This window comes from Misgurnus anguillicaudatus, chromosome 14 (assembly GCF_027580225.2).
Source record: "Misgurnus anguillicaudatus chromosome 14, ASM2758022v2, whole genome shotgun sequence".
Taxonomy (NCBI): Eukaryota; Metazoa; Chordata; class Actinopteri; order Cypriniformes; family Cobitidae; genus Misgurnus; species Misgurnus anguillicaudatus.
Genome location: NC_073350.2, coordinates 22,832,380 through 22,857,494, shown reverse-complemented (window position 1 = coordinate 22,857,494; position 25,115 = coordinate 22,832,380). Strand labels below are relative to the sequence as shown.

At 39.6% G+C, this 25,115-nt stretch overlaps 1 protein-coding gene across 6 annotated transcripts in view; it reads left to right on the top strand.

Annotated features, from left to right (window-relative positions):
* Nucleotides 1-21,755, top strand: part of iqsec1b (IQ motif and Sec7 domain ArfGEF 1b) — a 208,671-nt gene extending 186,916 nt beyond the window's left edge. For 5 of the 6 annotated variants that reach the window (XM_055184872.2, XM_055184871.2, XM_055184875.2 and 2 more), the window contains 13 exons: nucleotides 2,702-2,975; nucleotides 4,044-5,305; nucleotides 6,183-6,344; nucleotides 8,128-8,250; nucleotides 8,790-8,956; nucleotides 9,843-9,982; nucleotides 12,574-12,603; nucleotides 13,670-13,795; nucleotides 14,226-14,325; nucleotides 14,656-14,817; nucleotides 16,751-16,927; nucleotides 17,891-17,940; nucleotides 18,871-21,755. In XM_055184872.2, coding sequence (XP_055040847.1) covers nucleotides 2,702-2,975; nucleotides 4,044-5,305; nucleotides 6,183-6,344; nucleotides 8,128-8,250; nucleotides 8,790-8,956; nucleotides 9,843-9,982; nucleotides 12,574-12,603; nucleotides 13,670-13,795; nucleotides 14,226-14,325; nucleotides 14,656-14,817; nucleotides 16,751-16,927; nucleotides 17,891-17,940; nucleotides 18,871-19,392 — 3,295 coding nt within the window. In that variant the 3' untranslated portion in view covers nucleotides 19,393-21,755. The remainder of the gene's footprint in view (nucleotides 1-2,701; nucleotides 2,976-4,043; nucleotides 5,306-6,182; nucleotides 6,345-8,127; nucleotides 8,251-8,789; nucleotides 8,957-9,842; nucleotides 9,983-12,573; nucleotides 12,604-13,669; nucleotides 13,796-14,225; nucleotides 14,326-14,655; nucleotides 14,818-16,750; nucleotides 16,928-17,890; nucleotides 17,941-18,870) is intronic. The other variant, XM_055184876.2, reaches the window with a different exon arrangement.
* Nucleotides 21,756-25,115: the final 3,360 nt, after the last annotated feature.

Here is a 25,115-nt window from a genome sequence, read left to right as displayed (position 1 = left end):
AATTCAATTTGTTGCTGCGTTCATGGTCTTGTAAAATAACATGAGGCAGAAAATTAAAATGAGAGCTGGGTTGCCAGTCATTCAGCTTTACCCCTCCTAGTCATTTAAATGTAATGAAACAGCTTTGAGTATTTGGATTTTGAAACTGTATCCTCTGGTTAATTTGTCCACACACCTTGTGTAAAATCTGTTACTTTTAATGATCCCCAAACATTTTGAATTAGTTTTTATGTATTTCCTTCTATCCATTCTCAATCATGTCATCCTGCATGGTCGCCAGACTTTATATTGCTGTCCCAATAACTGTGACATTTCCAGGCGCTATCATCTATCACGGTTTAGAGGGCGTCAGACTTTGGAAACACTGTGGGTCTCCTTAGAGACACGGGAAGGCGAAATGAAAATTGTATTTGCTGGCAACCTTTCTCAGGGACCTGCTGAGACCTCTTTCAGGCGGCATCAGATGACGAAAGTCATTTAATTCCGATGGCCTCGGTGCCGAGATGAGAAATTAACTGCCAGATTCATCATCTGAATTACCATAGTGTGTGCCTTGCTCCGTGTTTTCATATAATGTACAATCATACATACAAGACACGTCCATCATCCTTTATTACCCATCACTGTGGCCAAATGGGCTGCAGTATGTGCGCACACATGAAATTATACCACAGTGATAGCTTTTACATCTATATATAACTTCTTACTTTTCCCCATCCTAGCCCTTCATTAACACTGGCTTTTTGGAGAGCACCTGGTGTGCTTTATATGCACTCCGGGTCATGTGTTCAGGTAGCATTGCCATTCAGAGACTCCCCGGTGTGCTCAGCATGATAAAACTGGCAGGACTATGAAACGTGTGCGGCTGGTTTGTGCAGTCACTCCTTATGCACTTAACGCAACAGCTTTAAACTGGCCAAGGCTGGTTTGTTGGACTCATAACTCATTCAAGCTGGTCTAGCCTAAACCCTTTAAAAGCCAGCCAACATCTTTAAAAACTTCTTGGGTAGGGGTCATGGTTGTAAATCGATACGTCGTACTATCATCTGTGACTCATGGAATCCATTTCCAAATTATTTTTACAAAAATACAGACCTCTCAAGAAGTGTAAGACCTGTCTCTGCCCGGTCAACCCAACGTCTCTCTGGAATATAGTCTATGTTTTTTTTTTTATTGACTTCTCAGCATTAGCTCCAGCACTGTATTGGGGTTTCGTCAGCTCAGTAGAGCGTGCCCCAGAGGATATTGCTTGTTGCTCTAAACTCAAACTACACCAAGCTCTATTATTGTTTTACCTGAGATTTGATACACCTGTGTCAAGCACTCCGACTTCCTCATACTGTATATTCACTCCTCCGTTGACTTCTTCTTTACAGAACAAATTCAATCAATCTGTGTCAATGTTTTCATCTCTGTAATACTGCACGCTCTAGTGCACACTAGTTTTTTTAATTGAAAGAAGAGCGTTTGATCTGGGAAGTTAATCTGCTACCACTTAGTTGATGTTTGGAAGTCACAAACACATAAAAAGTAATGTAAGCTAGTGATTGCCTACCATGGTTTGTATTTCTGAATCAACATCCTTCATTTCGATCAACCAATCAGATTGAAGGGCTAGGCTGAGGGTTGGGCCTTGAACATCATCTCTAGTCATTTTCCTCAGATGCTTTTATTCAGAGCAACTTACAGTGCATTCAGTCTATACATTTGCACAATGCTCTACCCATTGAGCTGCAGGAACATCTGACTTTGCATGGTTGCCAGAAAAAGTTGATGATCTAGAAACATCTCCTACGTTTACCCACCCGTCACAGATGTAACCGATACTGTATTCTAATCAAATACCTCATCATGTACTTTGACCGTCGCAACTGCGATCACATTGGACTAAGGCGTGGTGGAAGTGTGTTTTGATACGTTTACAAATGTGACATGCTTTCCTTTTTGAAGTTGCCTTGAGCAGCAAAAGTCATTTGTTAAAGCAGGTGTTGAGAGGTAGGAGTTATGTTGTTGATTCTCTATGGTATGGATAGTGGTTAGTTTATTACAGTGATGTACATGACAGCTGACATGAGAAGGTTTGTTTTTGGCATGCAGTACCAAAGAAAAACTTGTATTGTACTGTATGCAATGGATGTTAAAAGTTTTATTTGAAACTTATCAATGCTGATTGATTAAATGATAATCTTTGGGGTTTCTTTTTAAAGATGTTGCTGAAGACCCTTAAATAAATGTCCAATATTCATTGAATTCAGTTTGTAGTAATTGTTAGTTACTCTATTACATTTGTATTTTTTTCAAAAAATATGTATTTGTTCATATATATACACTGTACTGTATTCCTTTATTGAACAAGATTGTGCCGTATTGTGTTTCTATAAACAGAGTGGTTTGCTTTTATACCTCCCAGTGGTGTCCAAAGTACAGCTTGTAACGTCACCTACAGAATTGTGGGAGTGGTTCGTGTGAATTGCAGTGAACTTTGACTTATGTATTTCTCTTATTTGTATTGAACAGTCAGTTTCTTCTTTTTGATGTAAAGAGATATTTTATGGCCTTGCGCCATCAAGTAGAGTTAATTCCTACTCGTAGTCCAATGCTGGGCCGTGGAGGTGTATCGCAAGGTTTATTCTTTGATTAAATGGTTGGCTGTATGTTAATGTGCACTATGAAACTTAATTAACTTTCTCTTTCTTTACAGTGTGGAAGGTGAGGCTTCAGGTGGCGAGGTGGGTCCATCTCTGGAGAACAGCGGTGGTTACATACGAGGGCCGGTGAGCCGCAGCGCCATCATCAGCGGCGAGCATTTTGACGGCCAACCGTTGTATGCTCACGAGGTACGGCAACGTCCACGACGACCCAAGCTCCAGCATTCCCAGTCCATCCTACGGAAACAGGCGGAGGAGGAGGCCATCAAACGGTCCCGATCGCTATCCGAGAGCTATGAGCTTTCCACCGACCTCCAAGACAAACAGGTACAGTTCCTCAAGATTTTTGGAAGGCAACCATGAATACATAAACGCTCCATTAACTGTTTGGATTAACAGCAGGATGAGCCTTTTTGGTGGAAGTGTGGTGTGTATTGATGTGCCATGTGGTTTTATTTTATCCATAGTTTAGCTGGACATACATCCTCTCAAAGATCTGTGCAAATAAATCTAGTGTGAATAATAATTGCTTAAAGGGATAGTTCACCCAAAAATTTTAATTCTGTCATGATTTATTCACCCTCATGTTGTTCCAAACCTCTATGAGTTTCTCATACCCATTGACATCCATAGTAGGAAAAAAAGGGAAAATGGGTACCGTCAACTGTGTGGTTACCACCATTTATCAAAATATCTTCTTTTGTGCTCAACAGTATAAACCTCATATGGGTTTAGAACAACATAAGGGTGATTAAATGATGACAGAGTTTTCATTTTTAAGCGAACTATCCCTTTAAGGTTGCTTGTGGTCATAAGTGACTGCATTTACTTCCTTCATATGCAGAAAATCAATATACCCAAAGGCGCATCTGCGATCAATGATAGCCTTGTAGGATTTGAGAGATTAGATTCATAACTCAATCTGGGAGAGTAGTTCATATTCAGAGCACCGGTTGTGGGACTATCCAGAGGCGTGCTGCCCACCAACTCTGTTCGAGTTCCCACAGAGCTGAGAAATGCGATTAGTTCTACTTTCTTCAGGCCAAAATAGGCTTGAGCTGGCATTTGGAAAGGGAGTATGTTACGACTGATGATTTGGGTACCGCGCTAAAGGCATTTTGCGGTCCACAATGCCTTTATAAGGCATGAAAGGGTAATGATGAGTTTCATCCATCCTACCTGGCAAAATCAACAGCTTGTATAGTAAATATCATGTCTAAGTTTAATTCATGTGGCTTGCCATTTTTGGCTTGATGTTTGGTCAAGACATTTGTCACACTGGCTATTCAACTCTCGCCAATAAATTCTGCTAGACTAAACAAGGGAGGAAATTAACATGTTTGGCTACAGTTCGCTACTGTCACTAAAAGTGTGTATCGTTATGTGTTTCCGCAGGTGGAAATGCTGGAGCGCAAGTATGGGGGGCGCTTTATAACCCGACATGCGGCACGCACAATCCAGACTGCCTTTCGCCAATATCAGATGAACAAGAATTTTGAGCGCCTCAGGAGTTCCATGTCGGAGAATCGTATGTCCAGACGCATAGTTTTGTCCAATATGAGAATGCAGTTTTCTTTTGAAGGACCTGAAAAAGTCCACAGTTCATACTTCGAGGGTAAGCAGGTGTCCCTAACCGATGATGGTTCTAAACTAGGAGCCCTGGTGCAGTCGGAGCGTAGTGAAATGGTCCCCACCAACATGAAGTCCCCAGCTGTCCAGAGTGATTTCACAGACGCCATCACAGAGCTAGAAGATGTTTTTTCTCGACAAGTAAAGTCGCTGGCAGAATCGATAGATGATGCTCTAAACTGTCGCAGCCTACACGGAGACGAGGGTCAGCCTGAGCCAACCAGAGGTCATCCGAACTTAGATCAAGAGGTTACTTACCAAGTCAAACCTTCCCACAGCAGTGACCATCGTAAACGGGATGAGATGACTGCCTCTTACAGCGATGTGACGCTTTATATAGACGAAGAAGAGCTTTCCTCTCCTCTTCCTTTATCGCAATCAGTCGAAAGACCTTCTAGCACAGAGTCAGACATCCGTTTACGTTCTTTAAATTCCTCGCAGGACTATTGGCCTCTGGTTCATAAGGACGATAAAGGCGACACGGACACTAGCTGCCGCAGCACCCCGTCTCTGGAGTGTCAAGAGCAGAGACTGAGGATAGACCACCTCCCCTTACTGACTATCGAACCTCCCAGCGATAGCTCGGTTGAACTAAGCGACCGCTCTGACCGAAGCTCGGTCAAGAGGCAGAACGCTTACGATAGAGGTATCACCAGTCAGCAGGGCAGCCCTAAACACATACCCTCTCACGCGCTCCCACCGAGAGGACCCTCGCGGGATGACGATGCACCTCGGCATCGGCCACGGCAACTTGAGAGCCACCTGGCAATCAACGGCACCGCAAACCGCCAGAGCAAATCCGAGTCCGATTTCTCCGACGGGGATAATGACAGCATCAACAGTACTTCCAATTCCAATGACACCATCAACTGCAGTTCAGAGTCCTCGTCCAGGGATAGCCTTAGAGAGCAGACGCTAAGTAAGCAGACGTATCACAAGGAGACGCGCAACAGCTGGGACTCGCCCGCGTTCAGCAACGATATCATTCGGAAGAGGCACTACCGCATTGGCCTGAATCTTTTTAACAAGTAGGTGGAATTTGCTTTTGTTGTTTAAAGCGGATAATGTGATTTGACTCCACCTTGGGTTTTCAATTTATGGCTCACATTTGAAAAAACAGATTGTATTAATAATTTATATCTCTTGACATATTCCAGTTTTGATGTTTTTTTATTAGCACCAATCAGAGTCGTGTTTATAGCTATAAAAGATTGCAGTGTGCGAACAATACTGTGAACTAATGTTTATTCAATTACTGTCTTAACCCAAGCACGCATCATTCAATAGATGCGTGTTTTCCTCTTCCAAGTATTCATTATAATTTTAGATCTGTTATGTATTCATTGTGTGCCTGTGGGCGTGCATGCGATGCTGTTTGTTTGATTGTCACTCAGTGCTTTAAATTTGATTAGCGATCAAACAATTACAGTCGTGATGAGAGCATAATTCGTTCGCTGGGTTGCTGATCAGTTCATTTAGGATCAAGAAAAACAGCACAAATGTCCCTGTAAAGCAACAACCATTTGCCACTGAACTCTGTTTACTAGACTAAACAACTTTCATTCTTTTTTAAGCGCCTTTCCATGGCAGAGAGATTATCTGCGAGCATGCATTTTGATAATCATGGGGTCCTATAAATCGGAATTCATTTCTCGCATAAAGTGCTTGTTTGAAGCTGGTCTCCAGGAACATGCATCTCTATGCATATTTTTGCACTAATACGTGTGTGGTTGAACGTGTTTTCAAGCTTTGTTTAAAGTGGAAGGCTCTAATCTTGGATTACACTGGGCCTTTAAGATCCTTTTAATCTTGTGTGGTAATAAATGCATACTTGATTTAAGAAATCCTTGGTCACTTTATTTCCAGCACACTTGGATGAGCATTTTCTTCTTTTATTGTCTCCAGGAAGCCAGAGAAAGGTATCCAATACCTGATCGAGCGAGGATTTGTTCCAGACACACCTGTGGGTGTTGCCCACTTCTTGTTACAGAGGAAGGGGCTGAGCCGGCAGATGATTGGCGAGTTTTTGGGCAACAGGCAGAAGCAGTTCAACAGAGATGTTCTTGAGTATGTTTATGAACTTTTGGTTATAGGAAAAATGAAACAATAACTAAATATTGTACTTGTTACAAATATTGTACTTGGTACAAACCTGTATACATTTCTTTGTTCTGATATTTTGAGGGATGTTTGTGACCAAACCAGAATTTTTGGGTAAACTATCTCTTCAAAACTTATAGGGTCCAAGTAAAGCTTAATGTACAGTACATTCTTAATAAAGTGAACCTGCCTGCATGTGAAAACAAGGATGAGATTCGGAGCATTACATTTTTATTTTAATCATTGATTTCAATCTTTGCCTTAATCAAATGCTGATTATGCTGAAATGCTGAATTTTAATTATTATTATTATTATTATTAAAATATTGATTTTATTTGTTAAACACATGGAGGAAACTTAAAAATCATTATGAACTAAATAATATTATTGACGTTGTTATAAAACTATTTGACAGAGTATTAAAACTTAATGACAAATTATATTTTTTACCACTGTAGTTGAGGTCAAGAAAAATATTCATGACGCTGTTATAAAACTATATGACAGAGTATTAACACTTAATTACAAATTCAATTTTGTATCACTGGTAAAAAGTGGTCAGTTACTGTACGTTGTCTGGGTAATGTCAAGTTGTCATAACAAGTTATGATGTATTGGTTAATGTCAAGCTGTCATAACAAAGACATCTCAAACAATGTCATCTTTGCATTAAAAATGACATAATTGAATGAATGACACTTAATGACAGTTGTCATAAACGTCTATAAAGTCTCCTTCATGTTCATGGCACGTGTCATGTCATGAAAACAGTAAATCGCTATACGGCTGTAGCTGGGGTTTCTCAGGCAGGGTCACATTTTTCAACAAATGATCAAATACACCAACTGGGATTTCACAAACTATTCTTTATGATAATGATTTTAAGTGTCCCCTATATTATCCTTTACTACTCTCAGTAGAATTCAATTCAAGCAATATTTCTGCAGATTACGTTCCCTGTTGAGACAAACTGGCCATCATATCTAAGCCTTTTAAGCTCTTGTGGCTTTGAATGCATTAGGGATCAAAGGTGGAAAACATCAAAGTCCATTGTGTTAAAAACCACTTCTTTTCAGTTGTTACCACAAACATTTAGAGTAATTGTTTGCATCCTCTTTTTGAAACGAGTGCAAATGTTTATTCCTTACAGTCTTGTGTTGGAATAAAAGCTGATGAGTTGATAGCAGCAGATTTTTCTCGTGTATGCTTTATGCATATTAACTGAGGTAATGCGTCTAGCCTCATGTGGTTCTCCTTAGATGCCACGTGTCTGTGAAAGAAGTTTTAGTGTCATGTTAACTTATCCTTCCTTTTTCAATCTGACGAAAACAATCAAGATAATGGGGGCAGATAAGGGTCGCATTCTGTATCTCAGACTGTCGGCACTTTTTAAAAGGCATCGGTTCATCTTGACATCTACTGTATGATCAAATGCGTTCCGAGTTCCCTTGAGGCAAAACAGCCATCAGATAACTTTGAATGTTTCTTGGTTGTGATTTATAGACTGATAGAGCCTAAACTATATACAGGACTACCATAAAACTAAATTAGTTTTTCTCTTTGTACTTAATATTTGCAGTCTTTGAACAGCATGTGGCCACATTAAAGGAGCAGAAATATCTGCTATATATATGTGTATAATGTAATTTAAATTCCAAAGATTATGGAAAGCATCATTTTGGATATGCTACACAGTGTAGAAGAAAGCGTACCCATTATCTAACCACCGTATCTATTCTTCTCATACAGCTGCGTGGTAGATGAGATGGATTTCTCAGGAATGGAGCTCGACGAAGCCTTAAGAAAATTCCAGGCTCATATCCGGGTACAAGGAGAAGCACAGAAAGTGGAACGACTCATTGAAGCCTTCAGGTGATAAAACGATTCATTTGAACCACCCTCCTTCGATTTCCTACAACAGTGTTAACAAGCTTGGGGGTTTACAATGAAAATGGATTTATGTATTTTTCTAGATGTTTCGTTGTTTTGTTTCATGTTTATTTAAAGCACGCACCAAGAGCTAGGATCGTTTGTTTTCTTGGCATTCATCGGACTCAAAAACACAAGCGCATAAAGCGTGTGGCCTAAGACCGTAGAGAACATCGTTCGATCGGCTTATAACGTGTCCAAAGATTGCTGTCGCTAGCTCTTCAAAAAATATTGTTATAGCTCAATCCTTTCAGTCAGATATATTCTTTCCAAATGAACAGTTCAGGCCCATTCAAGTGTTATCTGAAAAAACAGAGCTCTTTAGCACAGTAGCGCTTTTACCTTCTCTGTCATGGCAGTGCATCTAAAACCAATTACTCACCAGAGCAGCTATTGATTCTGTCTACTGAAATGGTGTCTTATAGTCGTTTGTTCAAGCTGTGTTCATTTCTTTCTTTCTTTATTCATTTGTTTCGGGTCAGTCAACGCTACTGCATCTGTAACCCAGGAGTGGTGCGTCAGTTTCGGAATCCAGATACCATCTTCATCCTGGCGTTTGCCATTATTCTTCTCAACACGGATATGTACAGTCCGAACGTGAAGCCAGAGAGGAAGATGAAGTTGGAAGACTTTGTCAAGAACCTTCGTGGTGAGAATTATATTGTGTTATATTTTATTATACACTCTAAAAATGGTGCTAAATAGCACTAAAAGTGGTTCACTGGCTCGTAATTATAGGGGAACCATTTTTAGTGCTAAACACTACCTATGTAGAACCTGTGTAGAACCATATTGTGCTATGTTGAACCACTTATGGTTCTACAGAGGTGCTATATGTGCTCTGTAGTCTGTACAGTAGCACTAAAAATGGTTCCCCTATGATTGCAAGCTTTTAGTACTACTGTGTGTATTTAATGCATTACTGTATATAGGGTCTCAAGCTGAATTTATATCAGGCCTGAAAACCAAGATAACCTTAGTTTTTTTATATATTATTGATGTATGTGATTTATTTAAAGAGTTAATAGGTATATTATATAATAATTACCATATTTTCCGGACTATAAGTCGCTCCGGAGTATAAGTCGCATTAGTCAAAAATGCATTTTGAAGAGGAAAAAACATATATAAGTCACACTGGACTATACATCGTGTTTATTTAGAAAATTAATAGACATTTAATCTGGAAAGGCAAGTTATTCAACTAAACAATAGCACAGAACAGGGGGCTGAATAAGTGTCCGTACATGTTAAGTAAGGGATAATGTAGAGGCAGCCGGTAGTTATCGGGAAATAAGCCCCGACAGTGTGATCAGGACCCGACGCGAAGCGGAAGCTTATTACACGGCTACTTGTCAAATAAGAAAAAAAACGGACATGAATATGAATTTGAAACATTTTATTGGCATATTTGTTCCAGTACCCACCAAAGTATGAAAAAAGTGTGACTTATAGTCAGGAAAATACGGTAAATTACAAATTGATGCTTCTTTATATTTCCGTAACTTTTTTCTACACGTGTTTCTAATCTACAGGTGTTGATGATGGAGAGGATATCCCACGAGAGATGCTCGTCGGCATCTACGAGCGAATCCGGAAACGGGAACTTAAGACTAATGAAGACCACGTTTCCCAGGTGCAGAAGGTGGAGAAACTCATTGTTGGAAAGAAGCCGGTGAGTGTCATCGACATAGGTTACCACTTGGGTTGACACTTTTACCCTTATTACATTCTCGGACTGGGCTTATCCTAGTCCCAGACTAAAATGCATGTTTGAGCTGCCAACACCTTGTACTGACATATCTTAACCTCCTAAGGCCTGGTATGTCCACATATGTGGACATCACATTTTTTTGTACCATAATACTTAATTCAGTGTAACTGGAACTTGTTGTACACAAAAATGAGCAATTACACTGCTTCATGTTCAAAGAAAAATATTTGGTTATTATATTTATTGGTCCTTCCTAATCCCAAATAGCCGGAAGAAATCTAAAACGCAAGCCAAAGCAAAGCTCAGGTCTTAGGAGGTTAATATACAATACTGTGCAAAAGTCTTAGGCCTCCTTGCCAGAATTAGATTTGTTGTTTTTGCAATGTTATAGGGATCATATATAATTGTTTTTCAGTCTCTTTAATATAATACATCCAGAAAATACAGAAAATGTGTATATAGCATTAAAAACTGTATAAAAATGTAAACTGATGTGTCAAGTTTTTAAACTCCCCTTCTACTTGAGCAATAGCAGAAACTGCAGGATCTCTTTAACCTAAACAAAATTAAATCCTAATTTTAAAGAAATTAGTCTTTTTACTTCATTCTGCTCAAAAACGCTCAAAATGTGTTTCGTGCCAAGAGAGGTCACACTAAAAACAGACAATGCCTAAAGAAGACATTTAGTCCTGAAAATGTAATGGGGTTTTTTTGTACATATTTCCTGTATTTTTTTGTTTGTATCTTAACAAAATAGATTGAAAAATTAATATGGATGGAGATAAAAACTTCTAAAACAACAAGTCTGGTGGTGGTGGCCTAAGACTTTTGCACAGTACTGTATATCAGTGCCATTGTTTTGTCTCAAGATGCACACCTGTATTGTTTTTTTGTAAGGTTTGTTTGTAAAAGCTACTTGAATGCCCTAATATAACTAAGGCCTAATATAATTAAAGCCTGGATTAATCTAAACCCTGTCCAAGAAAGAGTCCTCACGGAGCAACTTGGGTACTTCAAGAGCAAAATAATTTAAATGTGATCCCTGTGATTGAACCCATGACTCCTTTTGTGCTGTTAATGCAGTGCTCTACCAATTGAACTACAGGAACACCAGCCAGGGTTAAAATTCATTTCACCACTATCTCCACTGGCAGTGCTATTAAAGTCTATGCTATTCATCATATTGTGAACTTAGATTGACCACAGTTTTAAAAAATAATGTTTTATTGGTTTCAGTCATGGTCTAGTGGATTTAAACATGTCCTTTCCTTCATCCATTGATTTTTCCCTTAGACAGTATAACCACTATATGCACTGAACATCTAAGGGTCTTATCGCTCTGCCAGTTACACTGCTGTATGGCTTTATAATTCTCAAGAGGCACATGACATTTAAAACCCTTTATCTACAAGATGTTCTCCTTCTTTATGACAAATATAAACGTATCTCCAGACCTTCACGGTGCCCAACTGTGGTGACTGTGCGTGCATGTGTGTGGCTTCATGATAAGTCATGGTAAAGGCTGCTTGATGCTCCGCAGTGATAAATTCGATTTGCTTTTTGACAAAGGCCTTCAGAGTTACCCAAAGATTTAAACTCTCTGCAACACTTTCTGCCTTGAGCCCGGAGTATAGTGTTTTTTTACCTGTACACGAACGTACACGCACAGTCGAACGCACAGCCTTGCAAAGCATAGTTTATTTGACTCGTACGTGTATGCAGACCTCCAACGCATGTGCATCCAAATCATGGACCATACTTCTGCCTTTTCACACCCATTTGGTTCGATCACTAGTGTCTACCTTGACTAAGGTCTTTACGTTTACATCTTTTACATCTTTATACATTTGGCAGATACATTTGTCCAAAGAGACTTACATGGCATTTAAAGTACACATTTACTAGTATTCCCTGTATATTACACAAATTCCCTGTAATCGAACCCATGACCTTTGCATTGCTAACACGATGGTCTGGTTTGTGACCTTAATAGGTTTTTTACAATTATTCGAATAATATGCCCACAACATACAGCCCTAGCCTCCCCCAAGGCTAAACTAACAGAGACTCGTTCTGTAATGAACTTCATGTCTCACAGTTGAGAGGTACTTTGGGTTTACAGAGCTGAAATAATGAACATTTAAGCTCTAATGGAAACAGCACACATGACTTGGTGCCAGACAAACCTCCCCGGTGTATCTCCAGCACATCTTTGAAAAGGACATAATAGAGAGCCCCCGTGGAGCTGAGATAGAAGGGCGCTGTGCCTGAGCCGCCCGCCTGCAGATGCTGCGTCCCGGGTGCTGTAATTAGGGTTTTCAAAATGGGCCGAGACATCCTGTGACAGTTTCATGCAGCAGCAGTTTGGCTCCTCATTAACCTCCATTCTCACCCCATTCACATGGCACAGCTCACGTCTGACAGGTAGATGGAGGGGGGTCTCGATGACGATAGAGAGATGGATCGCTCTGTGACCTTCAAGCTTCTCTCTGGTCCTCTCGCTTCAATCAATCTGTATTCATCGCTCTTATTTCTCATTTCTTGTCTTTCAGATTGGATCTCTTCACCATGGCCTTGGATGTGTAAGTGTCTTGTTTAGTACTGTTTTTGCTGTCTGTTTCATTAAACAATTTTTTTCAATGTTGGTAAAATTAGCTTTTCATATATTTGTGTACTTGTTTTGTCCCAATACCTAGAAGAGATTGTTATTATAGGCTTACCTAAGTCGGCAGACTTTCCACCAATAGTGGCATGCTATTCTAAACATTGCTTTGTATCATTTATAAGGCTAGGTTTGAGCTTTGACTTAAAGGGACACTCCACTTTTTTTTGAAAATATGCTCATTTTCCAGCTCCCCTAGTTTTAAACATTTGATTTTTACAGTTTTGGAATCAATTCAGCTGATCTCCTGGCGGTACCACTTTTAGCATAGCTTAGCATAATCCATTGAATCTGATTAGACCATTAGCATCGTGCTAAAAAATAACCAAAGAGTTTCAATATTTTTCTTATTTTAAACTTGATGCTTCCATAGTCACATCGTGTACTAAGACCGACAGAAAATTAAAAGTTGCGATTGTCTAGTCAGATATGGCTAGGAAATATACTCTCATTCCAGCGTAGTAAGGACTTTGCTGCCGTAACATGGTGCAATGATATTATGCAGCGCCTGAAAATAGTCCCCTGCTATTGAAAGTAACCAAGAGGACTATTTTTGGGCAGTGCGTAATATCACTACGCCTGCTGCAGTTATGTTACAGCAGCAAAGTTACGACAGAATGAGAGTATAGTTCCTAACCATATCTGCCAAGAAAATCGCAACTTTTAATTGTTCATCATTCTTGGTACACAATGTAACTACAGAAGAGTGAAGTTTTAAATAGGAAAAACTCTTTGGTTATTTTTGAGCGCAATGCTAATGGTCTAATCAGATCCAATGGATTATGCTAAGCTATGCTAAAAGTGGTAACGCCAGACCCGGAGATCAGCTGAATGGATTCCAAACGGTAAACATAAAATGTCAACTCTAGGGGAGCTGGAAAATGAGCATATTTTCAAAAAAAGTGGAGTGTCCCTTTAATATTGTGTAGACCTACAAACTAAAAATTGTTTAAATGGTTAAATAAGTATTTGTTCCTTACATCCAGGTGCTGTCCCTACCACATCGCAGGTTGGTATGTTACTGCAGGCTGTTTGAAGTCCCGGACCCCAACAAACCTCAGAAGCTGGGTCTCCACCAGAGAGAGATTTTTCTATTCAACGACCTCCTTGTGGTAAGAAAGCTTATTAACCACATATCTTCATCTAAATTAATGTGACATTGAGATTCTCTCAAAGATTGTAGCACTAATTCATATGTACAAAAACTGACCATACGTTTAAGATGATCTATCCTAATACCCAGTTTGTTTATTGAACATATGTTAGTATTTGATAATGCTTCTAGCTGCCAATTTAAATGCGTTCACAGTAAAAACGTGAACAAACACATAATAATTAATAAAAATGTATTTACTTGTATTCTTTTTTTGGTTTTGCAATGGTCAACAATAACACATACAGTACAGTCCAGTTCTAGGTCAACAGTACATCATGTACCACAGGACCTATAGAAAGTGTTGCTCAGCTTTTGAAAGGCTTAAAGAGAAGAGTGAGGATAATCAGGAACAGATGGGGTCCTAATGTGTCACGCTTTTGATTCAGGTCACTAAGATTTTCCAGAAGAAGAAGAACTCGGTGACGTACAGCTTCAGGCAGTCCTTCTCTCTGTACGGGATGCAGGTGCTTCTGTTTGAAAACCAATGTAAGTGACCTTATGGAAGGGTCAAAAAATATTTTTCACCCCATCGTGCTCTTTTCTGTCTCGTGCTTTGCACTTAATAAAAAACTCCTGGAACTGTTCCAGGGAAAGCACAGGTGTTGAAAGTCATAGAAATGCTTTGCTTTTGATTGAAAACAAATTCATTTTCAATCTGTTGTGCCATATCTTCAGATCAAAAGATTAAAATATCCGTCATATGCTATTCTGAAATGTGAGAATATCGATCTGCGTGCCGTTCCGAAAAGGGCACGCCTGACGCGATCCGATACCACCGGTCTGTAAATATTCCTCTGCTGCTGCTCTTTTTTTCAGATTACCCCAATGGAGTGCGTCTCACTTCGGCTCTGCCGGGCGCTGACATCAAGGTTCTCATTAACTTTAACGCCCCCAACCCACAAGACCGTAAGAAGTTTACAGACGACCTGCGGGAGTCCATCGCCGAGGTGCAGGAGATGGAGAAGTACAGAATAGAGTGTAAGCTTCTTCTGGTGACTACTATACAGTATTTACCAAGACTACAGTCTGAGCATCCACAGTGTTGAGAAGTAACTACCTAAAACTAGCAAAGCTTCTAATTTAAAGGGCACCTATTATGCAAACCTACTTTAACAAGCTATCTGGACATAAATGTGAACCACCCTACAATGAAAAAAATCTTCTGTCCATTAAACGTGCTGCTTTGTTCAAAGATATTTGATATTACCAAGATCCGTCAATGGTATTGATATGAATGGGGGAGATCGCAACGAGTGAGGATGGACGCTCTAGTCCCGCCTTCCAGTAAAAAGAGCCAATCATCAATTTGGTATTCTCTGCGAGAGGGACTTAGCGCATGCGCAGAATGACAGGTCTTGTTTGTCTTGTTCTAACAAGACCTGGAGGCATTTCAAATATGGCGACGGAGTGACGCAACTTCCTTAAAATAACTTTGTTGTGTTATCTCTTTTCCCACCATTGATGAGTTATCTCGTCAATGAAGAGAAAACGCTTCCCTGCCAATGACGAGTTTTTACGGCAATCCATATTTCCGCTATTATCCACTAGTTGGCGCTCCTACACAACTTATAAAACACTAAAGTATCCATGAATTCAGAAACACTAAAAACTCTGTGTATGTTTTGATTATCGCTCTGATCTCCAACAAAGTCCTTTACAAAAATGCAATTATCTCTTTTTGCTCAACCTACCCATATTTGAGGGGTGATAAAAGGAGAACCAATGAAGATAGGATAAAAGTTTTCTTATTGATAGCAGAGGGTCTGTACTTTCATTTGATATATTGTATGTTTATATATTTAAAGAAGAAAATGTTCAGGAAGACATTAAACTTTTTTTGAAAATCATAAAAATGCTGGCACTGGCTGGCAACTTCTTTTTAAAAACGCTTGCGGGGAAAGAGTAAGGGGGCGTGCACACCAAAGTTTTTACACCGGTGGCCTGCGTATGTTTTTAATGGAAGTGCTGCGTTTTTCAATAAAGCCATCAACGGGCGATTTCTTTCCGCGCTGAAAGCTGACGCTTTGCGTTTTTTCGCGTTGAACAGCAAGAGTTGAAAAATATTCAACTTTGGATGAATGTCGTCAATAGCAGTTCTCACACGCCCGTCCAATCACAGTGGAGGAGGGGCAGGATAAACATCACAACAACCAACCGGCGCATCGTACAACGACTGATAAACAAAGCAGAAGTATCACAGCAACCAAAGCGCTCAGCTGAAGAAAGCTGGCAGTCGGCGTCCGCCTGACGTTTTCAGCCACGTTAAAAGCTTTGATGTGCACACCCCCTTAAAGGGACAGTAAGTAGGGTTTTAAGTATTTTATAAATCAAAATCAATGTCTTTATTCATAAATATGTCCTTGTTGGTGTCAAATGACCTCTGCCAGTGATCTGACTTTTCTTTGTAAGCTTAGAATTTCTTCTCTTTACTTACATTGAACGGGTAAGTCCAAGGAGGCATCCATATCGTTCTTCCATACTGATAAACTATAATAGCAGAGAGGGACTACCAACGCGTTTCCACAACACGTTTTCATTCAGAACACGTGAACTAGCTAAAATGGACAAGGAGATCAGTGATTACATAACTGCCACCGTAGTCGCAACACACATTTGGAAAAGCTAGGCGCTAGAGAGCACTATTCGAATGCAAAATACAATTTTACCACTAGATGGGGGTAAATCCTACTTATTGTCCCTTTAATGTGACATCACACCGATAAAGCCCCACCCACAGCCACTGACTGACAGTCCTGCATTACCGTAGTTTTTATGTTTTTTGTTTTAACTATAGTAAAACCATGGTTAATTTTCCTAAGAGTACAAGCCTATCTAATGTGTCATAAAGGAGCAGAATGTGTCTCAAATATCTGTAAAATAACATGATTTGTTCTTGCGTTGTTTTATTCAGCTGAATTGGAAAAGCAGAAAGGAGTCGTCCGTCCCAGCATTTCCCAGAGCTCAGGTCTGAAGAAAGAGACGGGAAATGGAAATCTAAGTCGCACCAGTCTAGATGACAGTTACGCCATGGGCGAGGGTCTCAAGAGAAGCGCACTCAGCAGCTCCTTACGTGACCTCTCGGATGCAGGTGAGGATACGGACCACGAGACAAGAACTGTTTCATGTGTCAAAATACTTCACCTCTTGCCAAATTACAGCGCTCAAAGCTTGCTTTCTATATAATTGGCAGTTTACCTCAGCCATTAGCGTAGCTTCAATTACGTATCAGCGCTCCTCACTCCGGCTACGCGCGTCTCCACATTAGGCTGTTTTTTCCCACTCTGTAATTGAACCTTCACACAATTTACAAGCTGTGATGTCTTCTCGCCCTATTTAGCATGTCGTTTCCAGCCCTAAACATGTTAGTCAAAATGCACAGCGTGAAATGCCACCCTTACGCAAGAATCAGCGTATTCACGCTCCGTACGTGTGAATTGAACTCAACAAAGCTGCCTGCCGAGACAGCATGTGTGTGTGAACTTGTGAGATGTTGCTCTAATAATCCAATAAAAATATGTGGCCATCTGCCAGTGTCTTTTTAATAATGTCTTAAAGATGCTACATGTCTGTTTTTGTTAGACTGTTATATACTAGCACGCTAACATTCTCATTTCAGACGTATTTCAGATCGACCACTGCCAGTCTAAGCTGCCACATTTGTATTTTTCCATACATCAAAAAAAAAAAGTTGTGTTCGTATTTGCTTGTTTTGCATTGCTTTTGTGGTCATAGGGCTTGTAGTCATCAATACCTAGTTTGCACAGGACAAGTAGCTTAGTGATTTTAGCACCAGTAGCCTATCCAGACCCCTTCCTTCGGCTTCATCTTTCTTAGTGTGCTTTTCTCGACAGCGCCCCCTGTAGGCAGACAGGATCTGTACACTCAAAAAAAATATGCTGGGTTGTTTCAACCCATAGTTGGGTCAAATATGGACATTTACTAGGGTAATTGGGTTTGGGTTTGTACATCCCAGCGTTTTTTTAAGTGTACGCCTCTATATATCAGACTGTTCGAGCGTGCTCTAATCTATCATATTGGATGTCTCGCTCAGGCAAACGAGGGCGCCGAAGCAGCGCAGGATCTCTAGACAGCAATATGGAAGTAAGTACTGCGGTATAGAGCTCAAGGACCTACAGCAGGCCGCTATCCTGTGTGACGAATGTTGCACTTTTTTATTTACGTATTTGGCTGTTTTGATTTCTCTGGTCTTTCTGCCATCCTTTGCTTCTTTGCTTGGTCATTTCAGCTGTTTATTTTCGTGTGCCGATGTTTTTGGAAAAGGCAGGCCACCCTGCATGCATGAGTTGTCTGTTCCTGTGAAGCTTATGTGGAATGATGGGGAATTCCACCCCTATGGTTTCAATCGCATACTGTATCTCCATAGCCAGCATGATTTAACTAATCCAAACATCTTATGTCACATCCCGTGGGCTTTATACATGTTCAATTGTTTTCGACTGCATCTCTAGTGGCATTGTTTACTTGGCCGCCGTATGTGAACAGTCGGGTGTTGCCTTAGAGCACTTAAAAGTGTGCACCGACCTCAAACCATTTCCTTTTTCTCTCCGGCCCAAAGCACATTATGCATTTGTCTACAGATATGCATAATAAATCTGAGGGAGAGTAGCAAAGGTGATGGCTTGGCAGATCTGTTTAATTCAAGTACACCGTTTTGATTGACAGTCCGATCAGAGGTGCTCATATGCTCACTTAACATTAACTCAATCTTGCCTGTTTCAGCTTTCGCATGTAATGCATGGCTTTAAGGGATTTCCTCAAGTCTTTTTCATAATGCATTAACTGCTTGTGGGTTGTCTTGATGCATGGCTTGATTGTTGTGTACTGACATGTAACACTGACAGTCATTTTTAAACTAGTGTTTTATACTTTTAGATGCAAATGTTAAAGATTCAGTAATAGAACCAAAACGTTGTTGCATTTGAATGTTTTTCATTTGAAATAGACACCTGGGTTTCATTCACACCTCATGTTTAACTTCCCTGTTCTCTTTCTCTTCCTCGTCCTCCGTAGGGGTCCATCATTAGCAGCCCTCACATACGGCGCCGAGGCACTTCCAGCCGCGACTGCCCCTCCCGTCAGCAGTCCATCCCCAACTCCTCCTCTCTCCTCGGATCGCTTTTCGGCACCAAGCGGGGCAAATCGCCCCAACAACCGTCCCACCCCTCCCACCCGACACTGATCTCTCACACGCCGCACCCCACCAACCTGCACCACACGGCCCGCGAGGGCGTCGCGGTCACCGAGACCCAGGCTCAGATGCACCCGCACCACCCTCAGTTTTGTCAGATGCAGAATCCCCCACCCTACCACCACCACCATCACTACCACCCACCGGCACACATTCAACACCCACCGCACCAGTACCACCCACCGCCCGGCACTTCGTCCTCTCACAGCCACGGCCCTCACGGCCACGGGCTGCACTCCTCTCACTCCCAGCATGCATCTCACCACCACAGCCAACCTCCGGCTCCTCCTCCGGCGTCCAGCAGCACCAAGCCCAAACACAGCGGCATCAGCACTGTGGTTTGAACTCTTTTTCTCGGGACTTCATTTGGCGGGGTGCCTGGCGGCAGACCGTGAGCCTCTCTTTAGCTAACATACTGAAGATTGTAACACGCGATGGATTCTTACTGCCTACCAGGACCAGAACAAAGGGCACCTTGACTCTTTATTCAGCCGGTTTCCTCCAAAAACGGGAAGCCACACTGTGTAGCATCGGCCTTTAAGCCGCTAGAACTTCAGTCATCACAGTTCTTATTGTCTCTCAAGCTGTAGACTCCCAGATAAAGTTGCTGCTCATTTCAGGCTCGACTTTTAACACACGTGGACAAGAGATGGCAGTCAACCAAGAGCATGCGCAAAGACCGTGGCAACTGTTTCCTTGTACTTATCAAATAGCCTGCTTATTAGTTTGCAGAAACTACGTCCTTTGCATAGAAACGCCATGGTTTGCGATAACAGTCTGCGGCCAGTCACAACAAATGGTGTTCCAGTATTTAATGTAGCTGTAGACCACACATTTCTGTGATATAGTTAGGGGACTATAATGTGCCAATTATTAAAAACCAGTGACTGAGTTATAAAAAAGATTTGCTTTGTGTATGTTGTGCATATAGTATTTTGTAAAATAATAATAATACTACTTATCAGCTGTTATTATTATTATTATCATTATAGAACAAAAAGGTCCCAATGCTCAGCTAATATCTCAGTATTCTCTGTATACTCTTCTGTAGTACGAGTTACTAGTTTACACAAACGATAATAACTCAGTAGTACATTCGGTAGACAACATAAAATGTATCGGTTGCCTTTGAGATAAATCTTGGAAGATTCTAGAATGAAACTGCAGAATCTCCAGGTCCGGGACGGCTGTGTTCACTTCACCTCTCTTTAGGGATCTACGTAGCGCAAACCAATCACAGGGATTCTGGGAAGGGGAGGGCGGAGCCATGGGGTAACTAGCAGAGCACCGAGTTTATCAATGGATCCTCCGTCAGTCCTGCTCACTGCTGCAACATGGTTTTATTTTTTTAACTATTTTTTTAAAGATTAATAAAACGATATGAAATAAATGTACATTTGAAGATGTTTATGGCAAGGTGGGTTGATCTCGAAGGCTATTTTGGAAATAACGGCACGTTTAGTATATGGTAGTGTTTTGTTTTCCGGAATAGATATGTGATATATGTTGAAGGAAAGCAGGCTGCATTTCGAAGCTGATCTTACCCCATATTTTAGAGGTTTGTTTCGAGTTAAAAGGTATAGTTATACCCCAAAATTATTTTTTCACATTTTTCTTTACTCTGTTGAACACAAAATAAGATATTTTGATAAATGATGGTAAGCACACTGATGACGGTACTCATTGACTTCCATGGTATTAGTTTTTCCTACTATGGAAGTGAATGGGTACCACGACTCATCATTTATCTAAATATCTTCTTTTGTGTTCAACAGAATAAAGAAACTCATACAGAACAACATGATGACAGAATTTTCATTTTTGGGTGAACTATCACTTTTTAAGATGTTGTTTTTCCTCAGCGAACTGATCGACTGTGCCCTCTTCATTTCACTGTATGTACGATTCTTTATGAAACTGGAGTGTTAACACAAACTGAAGTAGATTTGATACATATTTTTCTGTTCTGGTTTGAGAATGCCTTTCACTTGCTCAGACACAGTAATGTAATCTAACGTGATGTAAACTGCGAATACATACTGTAGCAGTGGGTTTGATGGATGTTTTTTCATTCAAAACCGATACGGACCTGTTTTTCACACATATCCCCTTACTTGGTTCAAATTGTTTTATACTGTAAAGAGATGAATAGTGAAGGAGCTGTGATTCGATGTAGTTTTGTGTCGACACTCTTTTAACTCAAGCACAGAGCTTCTAAACAGCACTTGTCCTTGTAAATAATGACTTATTGTACAGAAAACTATGGTTAAAATGTACGCTCTCGATTATGAGACCAATGTCAGCAGTTATGACATTTGCTGTGCGTTATTTCTTTTTTTGATCTATTCTTTTTTTTAATAATCATGTGCAATATGTATGTTTCAGTTTTGTAAATTCAGAATTGCGACCAAGCAGTTGTTTTTTTGTTTGCTTGTTTGTTTGTTTGTTTGTTTTTGTTATATCATGCCCAAATGTCTGACCCCATTATGTTTCTCATTCCCACCTACATCTTGTTCTCCCTGGTCTCTCTTAACCTGCAATCTGCAGTCAGGAATGTCAATTAAATACTCTTGCATGTAACGTTATATTGTACAAAAATATTCTCTAGATATTGCATATTTCCAGAGATATTATCAGTGTTACAGTTGACTGTTGTTAAATGAGTGATGATGAACATATTAAAATCTGTAGACTTCTCTTCATTCAAGTCTGTTCCAATGAAAATTCTTTATCATGTTTTGTACCAAAATCGTTTCAGCGGGTGACCTCACGCACTCATAAAAATAAAGGTGATAAACGATGCCACAAGAGAACCATTTTAAAACAGAAAAATGTTGTCACTGAGGCCGAACCCTTTTAAAAAGTACACCTTTGCACCTAAAGAGTTCATATTAGTACCTCAGTGGTACCAAAGAGTGCATATACTGTAAGTACCATAGAAGTACATATTGGTACCAAATGTATACATGTTTACACCTAAATGGTACATATTAGGACCTTTTTCAATGGGTGTCATCCCAGTGACAGCTAGGGACCATTTTTGTGACGGTGTAGTGGAAAAGGTGAAAAAGTTAAAAAGAAACCTTTGACTGAATGGTGCTTTTGGGAACCAATACCGTAAAAAAAGTTGGTTCAACTCATAAAAAGTAAGTTACCTGGTTGCTTTTTTGAGTCAACTAATATTTTAAGTTGAATGAACTTAACATTTTAAGGCAACCAGGAAATCTACTTTTTAAGTTGAACCAACACATTTTTACAGTGTGTATCTTCTTTAGCACCTTTATTTTAAAGGATAACAGCACTGGTTTTCAATGTTTTGCTGTGTTCTTGCCTCAACTTGGACGAATTAATACATACCTATCTTTTTTCCAGTGCGTGCACTTGGTCTTTGTTTAGTGCGCCGTGAATGTGTTGGCATTTGGCTTGGCCCATTCATTCCTTGGGATCCAAGCAGGGATAAATTTGGAAGGCACCAAACATTTCCATGTTTTCCTTATTTAAAGACTTTAAATGAGTAAGTATACTTCATACAATATAGTTCTCATTTTTCATCCGTTTAAAAAATTGCCACGTTTTATTTTTTGCCACCATACTTACTCATGAAACTACTCATGTAACAGTCTTTAGGAAAACATGGAGGTGTTTGGTGGCTTTTGGATTTGTCCCTGTTTGGATCCTGGGGAATGAATTGGGCTGGGCTGGGTGCTGACACATTCATGACGCGCTGTACGGGGATTGAGTGCACGCACTGAAAGGGATGGGTATGTGTTCATTTGTCTGGGTTGAGGTGGGAACATAGTAAAATATTGAAAAACTGTGGTGTTTTCCTTTAAGAGTGCAGTTTATCCGATCACAGTGCAAAGCATGTTTATTTGGGCTTCAAATGAGACACTGATTGTCAGATATTTTAGCAAAGAAAAGATTAGCAGTTGAGGCTAATTGTAACTAAATGCAAATGGAGCACATTCATATAATATATGTCTATAAATTTGTGTCATAGGAGATCTCTGTACACCTGGCTTTTTTCCCATGATGCATTGAGGCCAGTAATCTATATTTATCAGACTAGGATTTCCATAGAGATATCTGATATATTGACATTTATAAATGTGTGTGTGTATTAAATATATTTCAATATATCAGATTTCTGTGTGGATTATCCCATCACTGTGTATGATTGTGAACACTCAAAGCCATTTCAGACTATAATAAATCAATCTGGGACATGAAATGTCTCTTTATACGTTTTTTTCCGGTTTGTCCTCCTTGTGTTGAATATTTTGAATGATTTTAAATCAGTGCGGTGTATTGTTTTGTGCTTCAGCTTTGTATAGTACTGAACAGTTCAGTCAAACGTTCACAAAGCTTTGCATGCAGCTGATATCTAGCAGGTTGAAATGTAAGCTTATTTAATATGAAGACGTGTGCTTTTAATTTTCTGTTTTTGTTTTTATCTTTTGTTTGGTTGGTTGGTTATATTGTTTTGTTGACTTATTTTTATTCAGTGATGTTGGCTTGCTGTTACGTTTTATGCTGTGCCACTGCACCTCAGCATGTATATCACTTGTTTACCCCTCCTAAAAAAATCATTACACTTTTGATTTCTGTAACAAAGCCTGTGTCGCTGTATATATATCACAAACTAATGTGAGAAATTAGAAAAGTGCATATCTATAGAAATTTAATATGGATGACAAAGGGAAGGTATAAGGGTGTGTGTACATAGTCTGTTAAATAATTTTTGGGTTTTTTTTGACAGCCATTACATTAACGGTGTAGCATTTTTCCATCCTTACAGAGACATAAGATGACACTGCTTCTGCTACCAAATGTACTTAGAGAATTTGTCTTAGAAAGCCGACTGTTACATGATGACTCTCGCCGTCTTTGCATCCACACATACAGTACATCTCATTTTCAATGACCAAACAAGGAGATGAGAAACTATGGTTTTAATATGCATTCTGTAGATGACGAGACCCTATTGATGTTTAACTATAACTGTGACCATGTTGAGAACATGAAATAAAACAATATACAGTAATATTCCTAACTTGTATTGTTCTGCATCAAAGAAATACTTAAAGTTGCTTTAGATCATTTCGTATGTCAAGATATTTAAATAGCATGGATTTGCTGAAAAATACAGGCATCACAGAAACTCTAATGGATTGAATGGTTATAATGGGAATTATATTGGTTTTATTGAAAAGCATTAGAATTTATATTGTTTTTTAGCGTTTGCCCATCTCCATTGGCCTTTCTAAAATCATGAAATGTATTTTATCAAATGTTGATTAGATTTGAGGCCTTCTGCAAATACCAAAGGTGGCTGCTTTACAGAATTTTACAGAATTTAGATTCTCCTTATTTTTCTCTCCAATAATATAATATGATTTTATACTCCTAAAGATTTGCTGACCTCTTGGCATATTTATATTTGCTAGACATCAATACATTGAAAAAACAAAGGCGTATACAGTTACACAATCATCTGCAAATAGACTATCTATTGACAGCAACTGCGGATGGATTACACAAGACAAAACACAACTTAAGACATGATGCTTTGAAAATAAAATATGCACTATTGATAAGAAATTGATTTATTACCATATATAGTTCAGTGTTTAGGTGAAGGGTGCTGCACGTCTATGGCAGTTATGAAGGGCAGGATAAACGTGTCTTTGTGCATGCCAGGTGGTAAGAAAGACTCTATATGCCCTTGTCTGTCTGTCTGGCTTGCATAGGTTATATATAGAACAGCTTTGAAAGTTAAATCCTCACTATCAACACTGGCCAAGAACGACTACAAGTTAAAGCCTGTCTGAACAGCACTGCTATTTTAGTACAGTAACTATCTACACAGTATAGTAAAATAACCCAGCATTTTTTTTAAGTGATAAAGTTTAGTATTTACTATATTAAATTGTAACATACTATATAATATTATAGTAGTTATACTATTATATAGTATTTTGTAGAATTAAATATGATAAATTCATTATAAACTGTGATAAATACTGTAGTATGCTTAATTATTTACTACAGTAAGGTTCGAAAAACT